This window comes from Herpailurus yagouaroundi, unplaced genomic scaffold, assembly GCF_014898765.1.
Source record: "Herpailurus yagouaroundi ecotype Mexico unplaced genomic scaffold, PumYag 199, whole genome shotgun sequence".
NCBI lineage: Eukaryota > Metazoa > Chordata > Mammalia > Carnivora > Felidae > Herpailurus > Herpailurus yagouaroundi.
The window spans coordinates 21,839,984-21,854,161 of record NW_024412430.1 but is presented as its reverse complement, the minus strand read 5'-3'; the positions used below and the strand labels follow the sequence as shown (position 1 = coordinate 21,854,161).

General features: G+C 53.0%; 1 protein-coding gene across 2 annotated transcripts in view; it reads left to right on the top strand.

Annotated features, from left to right (window-relative positions):
• Positions 1-14,178, top strand: part of FAM120A (family with sequence similarity 120 member A) — a 97,442-nt gene that overhangs the window by 63,725 nt on the left and 19,539 nt on the right. For both annotated transcript variants that reach the window (XM_040449583.1, XM_040449582.1), the window contains exon 11: positions 8,899-9,148. In XM_040449583.1, coding sequence (XP_040305517.1) covers positions 8,899-9,148 — 250 coding nt within the window. The remainder of the gene's footprint in view (positions 1-8,898; positions 9,149-14,178) is intronic.

Sequence of the window (14,178 nt, the reverse complement as noted above, 5' to 3'; positions counted from 1 at the left end):
AGTCATGGTGTCTATTTGGTAAACCGTTTCCACTTTAAACTGGACATTGAGCTGGAAACGGTCTAGACGGGCGCCATCTCGCCGTGGCTAGCGCGTCCCGGCAGGGCGACAGTGGCGTCCGCTCTGGTGTCCGCAGGCGCGTCCGGACTGCAGAGTCTGTGTTCCCGGGGAGGACCTCACCGCGTTGCAGCTGCTTCTGTGCGGGTGGCGCGTACCTGCGCACTGCGCACGGCCCGTGGCAGACAGGGTCCTGGTAGCGGTCTCCCTCCGGGGCTGTACCCGACCGACCCTGGGGTGGAGGGGAGTGGAGTGGAGGGACACAAGGTGCTGCTTGACGTGCTGGCAAAAGCTGAGGTCAGAGCGCGTTTTCCATCTTCCAGCGAGTGGGCCGGTGGAATACTCGGGGAGAACCGTGCCTTTCTGTTCTGGGTAATTTTATCTGCTAACGTAGGGAGTGTAAAAGTCACTGTATATTTCTTAGGAAATATAGGAAAGTTTTCCAAAATGTACAGTCTGAATTAAGAATATCCTCAGCTGTGGAGAATAGGTCACCAGATCATCCCCTCAGCGCAGGCTGTCTGGGGACGAATCCCCTGCGTGTGTACTGGGGCAGCGTGGGCCTGGTCATGCTGCAGTCGGGTGGCACTCGGGGACGCAGGTGACAGTGGGTCTTACCTTTGGACTCTAACCTGGAGAGATTCTGACAACTTTGAAAACTTGATCCGTAGATCCTGATGTCTCGTTTCTGATTACCGTGCCAAGATGTGGTTCTATAAAAAAAATGAAGCCTCTGTCAGTGAGGCCATTTGAGGATGGCCGTTGAGCTCTGCAGCCCCTGCTGACTTTGACTGCCACTTTGACTGGGGCTGGAGGTGCCACGGGAGACACCGAGCATCGTCAGCCGGCTCTGCGTGGCCAGGACGTTCCTGGCGGATGCATCTGCTTTCTCGCTTTGCACAGGGTCAGCCACTTTTCTGCACCGGCCACCTGGGCCCCGTAGCTGTGACCTCCCCTCCAGTGTCCACCAGCCCTGAGCACCCTAGGCCCCTTGCTTCTCTCCTGGGCCTGGCCTGCCAGCTGTTGCAGAGCCCTGGGCAGCCCCACTTCCTGCCATGTCCTTGGCTCCAGCGTACCATTTTGACTTTGGTGGTAAAAGCTGGTCTTTTCCTCATTTGCTTCTGTTCCAGAAACACACTTACTATTATTTAGCACCTTCCCTGGAAGTTTTCAGTGATCACAGCTTGGGACCCTCAGGTGGTCTCCAGGATGGGTCCCCTCTGCAGTGCCCACAGCCTTGTAGAGCAGTCCGGGTGGGTGGGTGTTCTCTGCTCGCGCCCCTCCTTTCCTGGGGGTTCTCTGCCGCCGGTGAGCTGTGGGTGTGGGGGATGGGTGGGAAATGAGAACTGCTCCCCACCTTGTGCGTGCGTTGTGACCCTGGGCGGTGCAGGTGTCCGGCTGGCCTGTGGGCAGGCAGCAGGCGAGCAAGAGGCACGGGACAGCGCTCACCGCACAAACCAGCACCCTCTGGGCATAAGCGAGAGAGCAGCGCACTGTGCTGCAGGCCGGGTGTGTGTGCACCCCATGTGGTGGGATCTGGCACTGCGGAGGGAGGACGGGTCAGGGCTCGGGGCTAGGACAGTGAAGAGAGGAGGGGGTGGGGGGATGGTACAGATGGGCTCTGCCAGCCCTGAAGCTTTCATGCATGGGGGTGCATGGACCGGTGGACGTTCTGGGGGATGTTGGTGCTGAGCGTGCTGCGGTCTTTCTGCTCAAGTGACGAAAGAAAGTGGGTCCTGACTTCTGCGTCAGCGACCACGGGCAGGCCACTGAAGGTGAGGTAAGAGTGACGTTTCTGTTCAGGAGGATGGGCTGGGTAGGGACAGGTGACGAACTGAGGCAGCGGGAAAAGAGGGGTGCCCCTGCCTACGTGGAGCTGAGGCAGCCCTGGCACGTCGGTGGTACCCAGACAAATGTGTGACTAATGTGCGTTACAGAGAACCGTGGACCTCTAGGTGGAGAGGTTTGTCCATCTGACCTCTCAGTTTACAAGTAGAGAGGTCTTAGTTCGCTCTCTCGGGAGCAGCTTTGGAACCCAGGCCTGTTTGGTCTTTTCGGGGACCTGTGGATTTGTTTCATGCCTCGGTCGTATTAATAAGGGAAAACAGCCTATGGAGAAGGTTCTTATGTCGGTAATCCGTGCTGCTGTTTGCCGGCTGTCCCGCTAACTGGAGTGCTAGCTCTCCACAGGGAAGAGTTTTGTCCTTCAGAGCTTTTGTGAGCGCTGAGCCCAAACACTGTCCGCTCCCTCGGAGCAAACCTTGTGCAGGAGACGAATGTGCACCGGTGACCTGACGCGGCTCATTGACACTGCGCCACGATCGTTTCCTGAGGCCCACTCTTAGATGCCAGCCGACTCTGAACGCCAGTGTGGTGACACCCCTGCCGTGGACTTCCTGCCTGAGCTGTGTCCTAAGTGACTACATCTCAGTGTCCTTAGGAAGCAAGTTCTTGGGACTCTGGATGAGGTGAGGGTGATAATGCTGGTCGTGCTGGAAGGAGGCAGCTGCTCAGGAGGCCCCGGTCAGCGAGCTTTGACAGAGGAGCCTGTTAAAACCCCGTTTTACCTATGGCCACTCTTAGACTGTCTGCGGGTGAAATGAGGTCAGTGTCATTTTGCAGGAGATTCTGAAAGCACTGACTGTGTGCTGTGAGGTCTTTGGGGCAGGTTTGGTTCTCAGATGCCCTCTGGTCCTGCCATCTATTCTGTGGGTCCCAGGTGAGCCCGCCTCCTGTGGCAGGTGAGGCTCCTGATCCAGCACGGTGTCAGCATGCTGTGCATGCCAGTGTGGGCTCAGCAGGCTCACCGTGACCACTGGGCTTCCCCAGAATGGCTTTGTTGTCAGAGGACTAGTCCGAGAGCATATGGAAGCCTACAGGGTTGTTTAGAAGTACTGCGCTCTGGTCACATTTAAGACCTATATCCGTTTGGAAATGTGGTCTCTCAATCGGTCTACATCCCATACAGTGTACATGACATACGAGTGCTCGTGTGACTTTGCCAAGCTTCCTTTTTAAAGTCATCATATGGTTAAAACAGGACATCCACTCTCAGGTCCCTAAAACTCTGGCCTGTGAAAGTCATACTGAATTACATGCTGGCAGCTTATTTTTTGTGTGCCCATCCCTGGTCTCCATCGTGTTACTGTTAGGAAATTCATCAGGATCTTGTTCATTAGGACAGTAAGCTGGTTGCAGTCACCATCGGGGGCTCTAGGCCCCTCCAGCAGGCCAGGCGGAAGACCACAGACCTGGCACAAGCGCTTTGCCCCGGGTGCTGGATGGGGACAGCGCAGTTGCTCTGGGGCAAGGCGGGACCAGGGCGCTGCCTCTGTGGCTGCTGGCATTTGGGCCTGGGGCTGGTGCCCCGGCTGGAGGCTGGAGGCTTGGAGCGTGACGCTCCTGGCCTGCTGGTGGCTCTGGACTGGCTGCCTCCTGGCGGCACCCCTCAGCTGCCCCTCACCCGGCCAAGGGGAACAGGAGGGGCTGGAAGAAAGGGTCAGGTTCCAAAAAGACTGCAGGGTAACAAGACTCCTCAGCTGTAGTTGATGAGGAGAAAACCCAGGAGGTAAAGTTCTGTGCTGTGCACAGTTTAAAATTATTGTCCGCTTACGAAAACTGGCCTCTGTTTTCTGTAAAAGACTCCCCAGGACCTCAGAATTAAGTAAATGATAGAGACAGGCTTGTAGAAAACAAGTGGATGTAAATTACAGACACAGGAGATGGATTTGTGGCTGTAGGAAGCAAGTTTATGTACCTGAGTACTATTTTAGAAAGGATTTCCCCAGAGTCTCCATTTTATAAATCATCAGGAAAAGCCAAAGGGAACATGGATTTTTTTGTGTTCCAATTTGCTATAGAAATTTTGTGTCAAATAATTGGGACTGCTGATGAAAAATGAGTAAAATTAAATTGGTTCACATGGATTATATTATAAAATTTTTTAATGTTTACTTTTGAAACAGGCAGACAGAACATGAGCAGGGAGGGGCAGAGAGAGAGGGGGAGACACAGAATCCGAAGCAGGCTCCAGGCTCCGAGCTGTCAGCACAGAGCCTGACGTGGGGCTCGAAGTCATGGACTGCCAAGATCGTGACCTGAGCGAGTCAGACGCTTAATTGACTGAGCCACCCAGGCATCCCCACATGGATTATATTGTAAAACAAAATACTTTAATATGGCCAACGTCAGTGTGCTGTTTTAGAATGTGTGGAAATTGGTTATCATAAACATTTTCTCCATGATTTTACAAAGGCTGTTTATATTAATCTGAATTTCTTTATTTTATGAAGCTTTCCAGAAGTAGCATTACCGAGTCTTTTCCTCACGGACCTCTGAGTACCCGAGCCTGTGGATCAGTGCTGTGGGCCAGTGTTCAGTGGCAGTGTTCAGGGGGGTGTTCAGTGGCAGTGCTGTGGGGCACTTTTTCAGAGCAGTATTTGTGATAGGCCCTTGAACTCCCAAGCTTCTGATGCCCTGGGAATGATGTATGTAGGGAAAGTGAGGACAGGAATAGTTGCGGGCATGGTCTGTAACCACACGTTGTGTGTGCTCTGTGGCTTACGAGTCCTGGAGGGTGTCCCCACACCTGTTCGCACGAGGAAGTGGAGAGCCAGCTGGACCCCACCACCCTGCATGGCAGTGTCCCACGAGAAGGAAGGAACAGCCGCCATTGTGCCCAGTTTTCTGTATCTGCGTTGATGCGAAGGAACCAGAGTTTGTTTTTACATATATGTGTGGTTTTGTTGTTTTTCTGTGACCTTAGTTAGCGCAGCAGGTAGACCAGGACCCCCCCACCCCCGCCCCGAGCCCCCGATGCACATTTGCACACACGCCTGTATAGAGACCAGAGGTCCAGCCGGTTGCAGTCGTGGGGGGTGTTTGTCTCCATCTTCCCCTCAGCCGCACCTGTGTTGCACACTGGGCCGGTGGCCGGTGTGGCCAGTGCTCACGGTGCTCTGGCACTGAGCTCAGAGATGTCCTTCATCTCGTGGCTTGTGGGCAGCCACCACCGCTTGGTTGAAATTGGCTTGCAGAATGAAACATTTTCGTTATTCCTGGTCTGGGATGGATCCCAAGTCGGCATTATAACATTTATAGCTGGTGGTCATGTGTTTATATGTGATACCGTGGTTAACGTCTGATGGAAACGGGTTCTCACGGACAGCTTAGGTGTAATAGTGTTTTATGTCCCCAAATTGTGTTTTGCAGAGGTACTTTCTGTAAAGAAGGTGCAGTAGCCTCTACTAATACAGAAAACAGATACCTTGGGGTTTTTGCTCTAGTGTAAGCAAAGGAAGATGATCTCATGTTGAGTGTTTTCAAGTCTGCCTGAAATGGTGAGTTTTTTTTGTCAGTGGAAAAGCCGAGATGGGTATTTGTTGATGGTGGCGTGGGTTTATTCACCAATAGCAGCTGGCTTTGCTGACCTCTGGGTGTGAGGTCACATCTTTGAACATGTCTTTCTAAAATGGAGTCGTCATGGACATGCTTTTATATCCCACTGCTCTTGCCTGAATGGCAGACATGTATGCTCACTGTGTTCTTAATAACCCAGTCCCCATATGCAGTCCCCATATAACCAGTGTTTTTTGCAGACGTAAGAGTCCAGATGGCTTACTGTTAGCTGGCCACTCTCATCTGTTTGTTCTGTGAGTGGAGTCACAGAGCCCGAGCCCTCTGTCCTGGGTGGGGCCAGGGAGGGCTGTACACATTCTGGGGGGGGGGGGGCCACACACGTGTACACAGAGGCAGCCGTTTGTCACCCTGGAAATGGATGTTCCTGGGATTCTTTATCAGCACTGGTCTTTAATTAGTCATTCCTGGGTAACGAGCCTGTAGTTGATCTCACACGGTTGTGAATGGCTGCGAGCCTCGTGTGTCCTCATCAAGACTGTGTTAAAGGGCGTCCTTGTCCCTTTTCCCTATCCTGGTCCCAAGGCTGGGCCTCAGGGTTTAAGGAGACCCTGAGTGTGGTGTGGCACATGGGGGTTGGCCCCTCAGCCCCATGTCCCCCACCCCTATTTGGTACATAGAAGGTATCCTATAAATGTCTGTTAGGTTTCTCGTCGGAGGTTTCACCACTAGTAAGTGGTGGTATACAAGATCTCCGAAAACAGATACATATAGGTTAAAAATAAAGCAAGTCAGGACAGCTTTGCTTTTGTTTTTGGAACAAAGTTTTGTGTTCCTACACCTTGATTTTCTTAAATTAGACATGCATTTCCAAAATTAGATTTGAGCTGCTCATAAGTAGTGGAGATGAGAGGAAGTGAGTATGCGAGACCCTCCATCACAGGGAGCAAGGCCCCCTCCTGCCTCCTTCTTGGTGGGTGCAGAGCAGGTTCCCTGGATCTCCGGTACTTCCCCAAAGCCTCTGCTGGGAGTACGTGTGCACAGCAGCTCCCTGGAGGTGTAGGCGCGTGTGGGGTCCTTTGAGCCCGCCCTGTGCATGGGCTGCTGGGGGGCGGGCCCCCAGGGGAGGGGGACAGGCGGGCTTGAGCAGCTGGCTCAGCCCCCTTCTCTATGGGGCCTGGACCATAAGCATTCTGACCTCAGGAATGAGTATGTGCTCCCCAAACCTGTTTCTAACTTTTTTAATGTTTATTTTTGAGAGAGAGACAGAGACAGAGTATGGGCAGGGGAGGGGCAGGGAGAGAAGGAGACACAGAATCTGAAGCAGGCTCCAGGCTCCGAGCTGTCAGCACAGAGCCTGACGTGGGGCTCCAACCCATGAACTGCGAGATCATGACCTGAGTCTGTGATCAGGTTCACCGACTGAGCCACCCAGGCGTGCCTCCCCAGACCTGTTTCTAGGTGAAAACAGGAACTGATAAAGTGGGATGACCATGGAAGGTGTTAGAAAGCAGTGGAGATGGAGCTGATGGGGAGGTCACAGGCGCAGGTAGAGACGGACTTCGTGGGGACGCCTCCAGAGGGGGTCAGATCAGAGACCAGGCATTGGGCAGCCAGCCTGTGTGTGTGTGTGTGCGCGCGTGTGCACGGGTGTAGGCGTGCGCGTGTGGTGGGGAGAAAGGGAGAGGAGCTACGTTAGCTAATCCTACAACCAAAGATAAAATCTAATCATCGCCTTTAAGTCTTTGCCACAAAAAGGAGTATGTTACAAAATAGATTTGTTTTTGCTTTTTTGGCATGAAAATTAGCTTTGTGGATCAACCAGTGGACACACAGCCTGCTGGTTAAGGGCTTGTTTTGTGACCAACCTTGGCCTGTTTATCTGGAGCTGACGATTGCCAGCCCCTGACACTAGTTGGGCAGAGGGGACCTCGTGGCGATGATGGCCGCCCTGTGTGTGCCGAGTATGCTGGGGCTTGGCAGGCGTGGGGCTAGATTGTGAGTCCAAGGACAGGGTCGGCTGGGCAGTGGGGACTGCGTGGGGGTGTGGCCGGCATCTAAAAGTAAGGATGAATACAAAGGTGCATGTATTTATATATACATGTGTATCTGTTTGGACTTGATGGACTTTAAAACAATCATTTTATGTGTTTTAGATTTTCCTTTGATATTTAAACACTAAGATACTCAAATGTGAATGAAAGGGCTTTTTTCCCTGTGACAAAACAGTAACTTTTTTGTAAGAGGACGATTTGGGGGAATTTTGTTGACCTGCACCCCTGCTCCAGCAGCCTGCTCCTGGGGTGGGAGTCCTGGGCTCCTTGCGGCACACTTTCCCTGCCTTGTCTGGGGCTGGGCAGCTGCCGACGACCCGCAGGACCCTATGCCGGTGGGAGGGGTGGGGCTGCAGGTGGGCAGAGTCTGGGCCTTCAGTCTCCTGTCTGCCTTGGGCACTACTTTAGGGAACATGAGCCCCGCCTGGGTGCTGCCATTTGGATAGAACGGCCTTGTGGAAAGTGCCCGGGGAGTCACTGCACCACCCTGCTTCTGTTCTGACGGTCACGGACCGAAGTGAGCCTTAGTTCCCTGGCAGTGCACACCCCGAGCCCAGCGTCGGCCTGTCCCTTAGCGCCAAGGAGAGGGGCTGGGACGTGCTCTCTCCCTGGTCTGCACTGTCTCTCCTGCCACGCTTCATTCCGACTTCATTCAGAATGATGTGGGGAATGGTGCATGTCGTGGTTTAAGAATTAACTGAACTCAAATAGTGCTAAAGCAACTGTAGATGAGAGGCCACTGTTGTTTCTGTTACATCAACTTGGACCTTCTTGCCTGTTTTGAGATAAAATGGGGAATTTTATGCTTTGTCTTCAGTCTTCCTGAATAGAATTACTGTAAGCTGATGTCACTGGGATTTCAGAACACTGACTGTTGCTCCTGCCGCCTTGCTAGGCTTTTGGGGTCTCACTCTGGGGTAGCTTATGCTTACTGATCAACGTTTGTGGAAGGAGACCTTTACACGAAGTGGCACCAAGTGCAAATTATTTCTGAAATCTGATTAGTGAAAGTATCTGTTTATGTAGAAAAAGATGAGCTATCTAAATTGGATTTCCCAGGATATGTTGATAATCACATACTTTTGTAAATTTTGCCAGTTGTTACTATTAGCACTTAATGGATTGAAATAATAAAATTTTTCTAACATCTTTGATTTATACGTATTAGTTATATGGGGAAGTCAAGTCATAATTTGATCGAGAAGAAATTTATCGGTAGCCTGACTGGAAATCCGAATGTGCCACGAAAGTGTGCGTAGGGGACAGAATGTTCTAGACCTGAGGACTGGTGGCCGGTGGCTTGCTGATGAGAGAATGCGATGGTGTGTGAGCAGTGGCACCTTCAGACTGTGATTACTGGAGGGTTGGTTTTGTTCGGCCTCCAGTGGCTGAGCCGGGGTGTAAATGGTCTTCCTCTGCTCTTCCCCTCCAGTTCCCCCCGTGATCATCAAAGAGTGGGCAGCTTACAAAGGGAAGTCTCCGCAGACGCCGGAACTGGTGGAAGCGCTGGCCTTCAGGGAGTGGACCTGCCCCAACCTGAAGCGGCTGTGGCTGGGGAAGGCAGTGGAGGACAAGAACCGCAGGATGAGGGCCTTCCTGGCCTGCATGAGGTCGGACACGCCAGCCATGCTCAACCCGGCCAGCGTGCCCACCCATCTCACGGTGCTGTGCTGCGTCCTACGGTAGGTTAGGTGTGGCTGCCCGCCCGCCCCCCGCAGTCGTGTGTGTTGTGGGGACACAGTCTGGGGCAGCGTGGCGTGGGTTTGAACTGATCCTGGGTGGTCTGTGTGCAGAACAGGTGTATTTGGTGAACATGTATTTTTTGGAAATAACCATAATGATTTTAAATGTACTTTATCCTCTAAATCTTAAAGATTTTGAAGGTTGTACACATTATGTATTGTTTGGAGCTCTGTAGGGAAAACATTTCTCTCCCCGCATGTATTTAATCACGTGTAGATCAGTGTGGACTTGAGGTTATCTATTTTAATTCCTGGGGTTATAACTTGATGTGTGGTTGATTTGGTTACTCAGATGTTCCAGGTCAGGCTTTGGAGTGCTCATTCCGTGGGCCCTTGTGTCGTCTGTGCCCCCAGCATATTCTTGCTTTCTGCCCCCCACAAGATTAGCCCTGGACCCTGCCCTCTCCAGGGGGCTGGCTCCTGTCCTTGGAGAAGGATTGAAAGCCGGATTGGGGTGCTGCATGCTTCCGTGCCCTCAGCTGATGGCCCCCTTAAGTCTGTGTGGACATTGTTGGTGTCTGGGAGTTAATTTGAGTTGGCATGCATACCTGAATTAGATTCAGTAGGTTTTTGAGGGTTTTTTTGAACCAATTTTCAACTTGGGAAAAGGTTGCAAGGACAATACAAAGAGTTGTTTTTTGTTTTGTTTTTTTTTTTGTTTTGTTTTTTAAATAGTTCGATTTTTTTTTTATCGAAGTGTAACTGATATATAACGTTATGTTAGTTTCAGGCATACAACACATTGATTCAGCAGTTGTACAGGACTCCGTGCTCATGGCAAACAAACAGACTCCTATATACAGAGAAGAAGCTGGTGGTTGCAGAATGGGAGGTGGTGGTTGGGGGCAAAATAGAGCTTTTTTTTTAAACCCACATACTTCAGTGTGACCGTCTAACAAATCAGGACATTTTCTAATACAGTCATCACAGTCAACGTCATACCTTCTTTCTGTGTGAACTTCAGGGTCCATTTAAGATTTTCTCTTTGTGTTTGGAGGTGACCAGTCCGATTGGTTTTTCCACCAAACACTGGCCGTCCCTCTGTTGCTGTGGTCTTGTCTGGGCTGTGTGCCTGCACCCTGGCCACTTGGAGAGGCAGATGTTCGCAGGGCTCCTGTGGGGCTGCTCTGTCCCATTTTGTGGGAGGCACTCAGTTTAAATATTCCATCAGCCTCAGCAGACTCACAGCTTCTGTCTTTTTCTGTGGCCCCTAGTCCACTGTTGGCAGACTAGATCTGGTGCTTTGTGGTCACCTGCTGGGGTCGTGTCAGGCTGGCCTCTGTTCTTCTGACAGTTCTCCATCATCCTGGGAGCACCTGCCTCCTTCCCTACAGAGAGATTACGGCCCCTTTCTCCCAGCAGCCCTGCTTCCTAGTGGTGGAGACAGTCCCCATTTGCCAGTCTGTCCCAGGGTGTTTGCGGTAGGCAGGCACAGTGCACATATGGACCCTACCCCTGTTGGCAACCTTGGGGCCCAGCCCTCTGCGTTTTCCTTCCTGGCCACCAGTTCTCCTGTTCCTCACCCTCAAGGAACAAGATGGAGGACACAGCCGTAGCCGAGTGTTTGTTTCCTGACGTTTCTTAAGCTCCTCACAGGCTTGAAGGCCAGTAACTAATTTAGAAGCCTCTCCTTCAGGCTCTTCCCTTTACCTGCTTTGAAAATTAGCTCGTGGGAGAGACTAGATCTTCGTTTGGAAGCTTCTGGTTTCTCGAATGGAAAGTTCATTTATGGATCTGTTTTTATTAATACAGACCTTATGTAGCCAAACATTAGAGGTGAAGACTTCGGCTGCTCTGAGATCAAATTAGCAAGAATAAATTTGTTCGATTGTACTTCTCTCTTCCAAGTTTAAATTGGTGTGTGGCCTTTACCCCAGCGGATGCTGCCTGCCTCACCTGAGGCTTATGCGGCTGACCTGGACGGAACGGCCGCACTCGGAGCAGGACGAGGCGCTGTGGTGCTGGGGCCTCCCTGGCCATCCGTGCACGCAACCTGGGATGCACCGTGGCCGCCCTCTGCACCTGGTCTCCATCCTGGTCCTTGCCCCTCCTAGGCCGTCTCTCTGGCATTGTTCAGACGGCCCTTGTCAAGCCTTCCAGATTTCAGGATTGTCCTGGTGCCCATTTTTAAGATAGTCGTTACGGTTGATTTTTTTGTGGTTTGTAGAGAATGGAAGGATTAGTAAGTGGGACTGGCCATGTCACCAGAGGCTCTGGCACTGTGGTGGGAGGTGGGTGACCTGATTGGCTATGGAGACGGGCAATCCCCTGGGGTTTGGCCTGCATGGCAAGCCTCTCGTGGTTTCAGGTCCTGAGGAGGTGGAGCTGGTTGAGGAGAGGGAATCAGGGAGAGGTAAAGGACTGCTGTTCACGGGACAAGTCCCTGGGGGCTTGGGGGCCAGGGCACCAGTAAACAGGCCGATCTGCTTCCACTAAGAGGGTCTGTTCTCCCTTCTACACTCTGGGCTCCAGGATGGGCTGGTGCTGGGGGATGCAGGTGCTCCCCGGCACACGCTCTGGTTAAGTGGGTGAGCTGAGTTGGAGGCCTCACGGTTTTGGAGGAAGGGGGGGTGTGTGGAGAGACCCGGCAAGGGCGAGTCAGGGTTGATGTGTGCCTCCGCGGCCCTGGGGTTGGGTCTGGGTCCTGGGGTGGGGGGCAGTGAGGTTCTGTGATGCCCAGCAGACAACCTATAGCTGGACAGAACTGGTTCTGACCTCAGGCTCCGCTGCTCTCTGCTCGAAAATCAACACTCGAGAGAGGAGTGATGGTGGGAAAAGAGAGGTCGCTTTACTCAGGAAGCCGGCAACATGGGAAGAGGGCAGGCTAATGTCTCCAAGGCCATCTTCCCCGTCCAGGCGAAGCGGGTGGGTTTTTAAGGGGAAAGTGTGGGGAATGGGGAGGGCGCTGCGTGCAGGAGAAGCGGTGCCCAGGCGGTGGGTTCTGTGTCGCCGTGACCCTGGATGGACCTGCTGGCATCCGTGGCAGGTGTTTTCGAGTGTGGTCAGGCCGTATCGTCCTTCATCCTCAAGGCCAGTGGTCTGCAAACCCAAGACAAGTAGGTTGGTTCTGCCGCAGACCAAGGACTCGGGTCAGCCAACAGGAGCACCTGAGCTCGAGGCCAGCTCCCTGCGAAGGCCGGTGGGAGTGCGGCTACAAACCCTTGGCGTTGGTGGCTTGGGGCAGGACGGGGGTGGGCAGGGGCAGGGGCAGAGGTCAGCAGTCACAAGGCCAGGCTGTGGGCCACAAAAGTGTTTCCCTTCCCTTAATTTTCTCTTTCCTTTTTCTCTCTTTCTTTTTGCATAACTTCAAACTTGAACAGACTGCGAGAGGAGTTGAAGGAGTTTGTGGCTGTCCTTCACCCCGACTTCCCACATGTTAGTGTTTTACTGCAGTCGCTCTCCTTGTGTGTCTGTGTGCTCATGCGTCCGGACCCCTTGAGTGGCAGTTTTGGGTGCGACACCTCTACCCCTGAGCTCTTTGGTGTGTGTTTCTAAAAACAAAGACATTGTCAAAATCGGAAAAGTCCTGTCCGTACATCTCGTTTACGCGCCTCACTCAGATTTTGCCACTTGCCCCGTGATGTGCTTTGCTGACAGGAAAACATCGTGGCTCGTGCTTAAGTTTAGTTACCGCATCTCATCCAGTCCTGGGTGGCTTCTCGTCTTCCTCTGGGTGGATGTGGCATGAACACCGACTTGTTTGCAGATATCGTGTAGACGGCACATGAACTAACAGGGTGGCAGCCCCTGGAGGCAGTGCTTGCAAACAGGGGACCCGATAGACTTTCAGTCTGCCTGTGCCTGTGTCCCGTGAGGTTCTGTTCCTGCCTCCAGGGCAGGGAGGCAGTGGTGGTCACTTATGCCCCAAACTCAACACTGTGACTGCAGTGGGGGGGGGGCGGGGGGGGGGGGTGCAGACCCGAGCCGAGATTCAGTGTGGGGGTGAAGCTAGTGCCCGAGACAGAGCAGAAGGGGGCCTTCCCAGGGTAGGGCCGAGACCCTCATCCCAGAGAGCTCACATTCCCCTGAGGAGCCGGCTAGGTTCAGGCCTGGAGATGAGTTAAGGGAATGGAGGGCTTGAGCCCCCTGGCAGGACACAGGCAGCCTGTGGTGCCTGTCCCCACACCCTAAGGAACGCAGCCTTTCTGGGAGGGTCACACAAGGACCTGCCCCGACCCAGCTCCCCAGCATGGACAGGGCAGCAGCGGGCAGTGGAGGGAGCCCCAGACACCTTCCCGCCCCAGGCCCTGAGCAACGGGAGGCAACGGGAACACCGTCTGCCCAGGTGGAGCGGTGTGGCAGGGGGTACAGGCAAGGCCATCACCCTGGTACCCTTTACTCCTCACCGTGATGCCCTGGGCACGGCCTGCGTGGTGTGAGTTAGTCTGAGCATTTACGTCCAGGAAGCCTTTCTGAGGATGGAAGTGAGAAACGGGTGATGGGTGGTTTTGTTTCAAAAGGACCAGAAAGCCAGGTGGAGGAAACATCAGGCATTCTAACAAAAAGACTGTTCGTTGTTCAGCTAAATTGACTTCTGAGTCTTTGCTGCCAAGAAGACCAAGAAAGATCTTGAGAAAACCAGGCTGTCCCCAAGACAGCCTTTTTTCTCATTCAGGATGTTAAAAGGAACATGTGGCTGGGGGGGGGGCGGGGGGCGTTAGGGTCTTTTGGGTTCACAGGAGGGAGAGGGCGGGAGGGGGAGGTGCCGAGCAACAGTGTGGGCGGATCTGATGCCCTCACTGTCCACTGGCACGTGGTTAAGGTGGCACATGTTCTGTGTATTTTATCACAGTTTTTAGGAAGGAAGAACTAAAAATAGTATAGCACAGACATGCAGGCAAAGGACATTGTATGCGGAGCACAGGCGTTCCCACAGTAACTTTCTCAGATGTCGTGGGGGGCTTCCCTCACACTTGCAGGTTCTTGCACAGAACCCCACAATCAGTAAGACCTTGTGCTGCACATGGCAG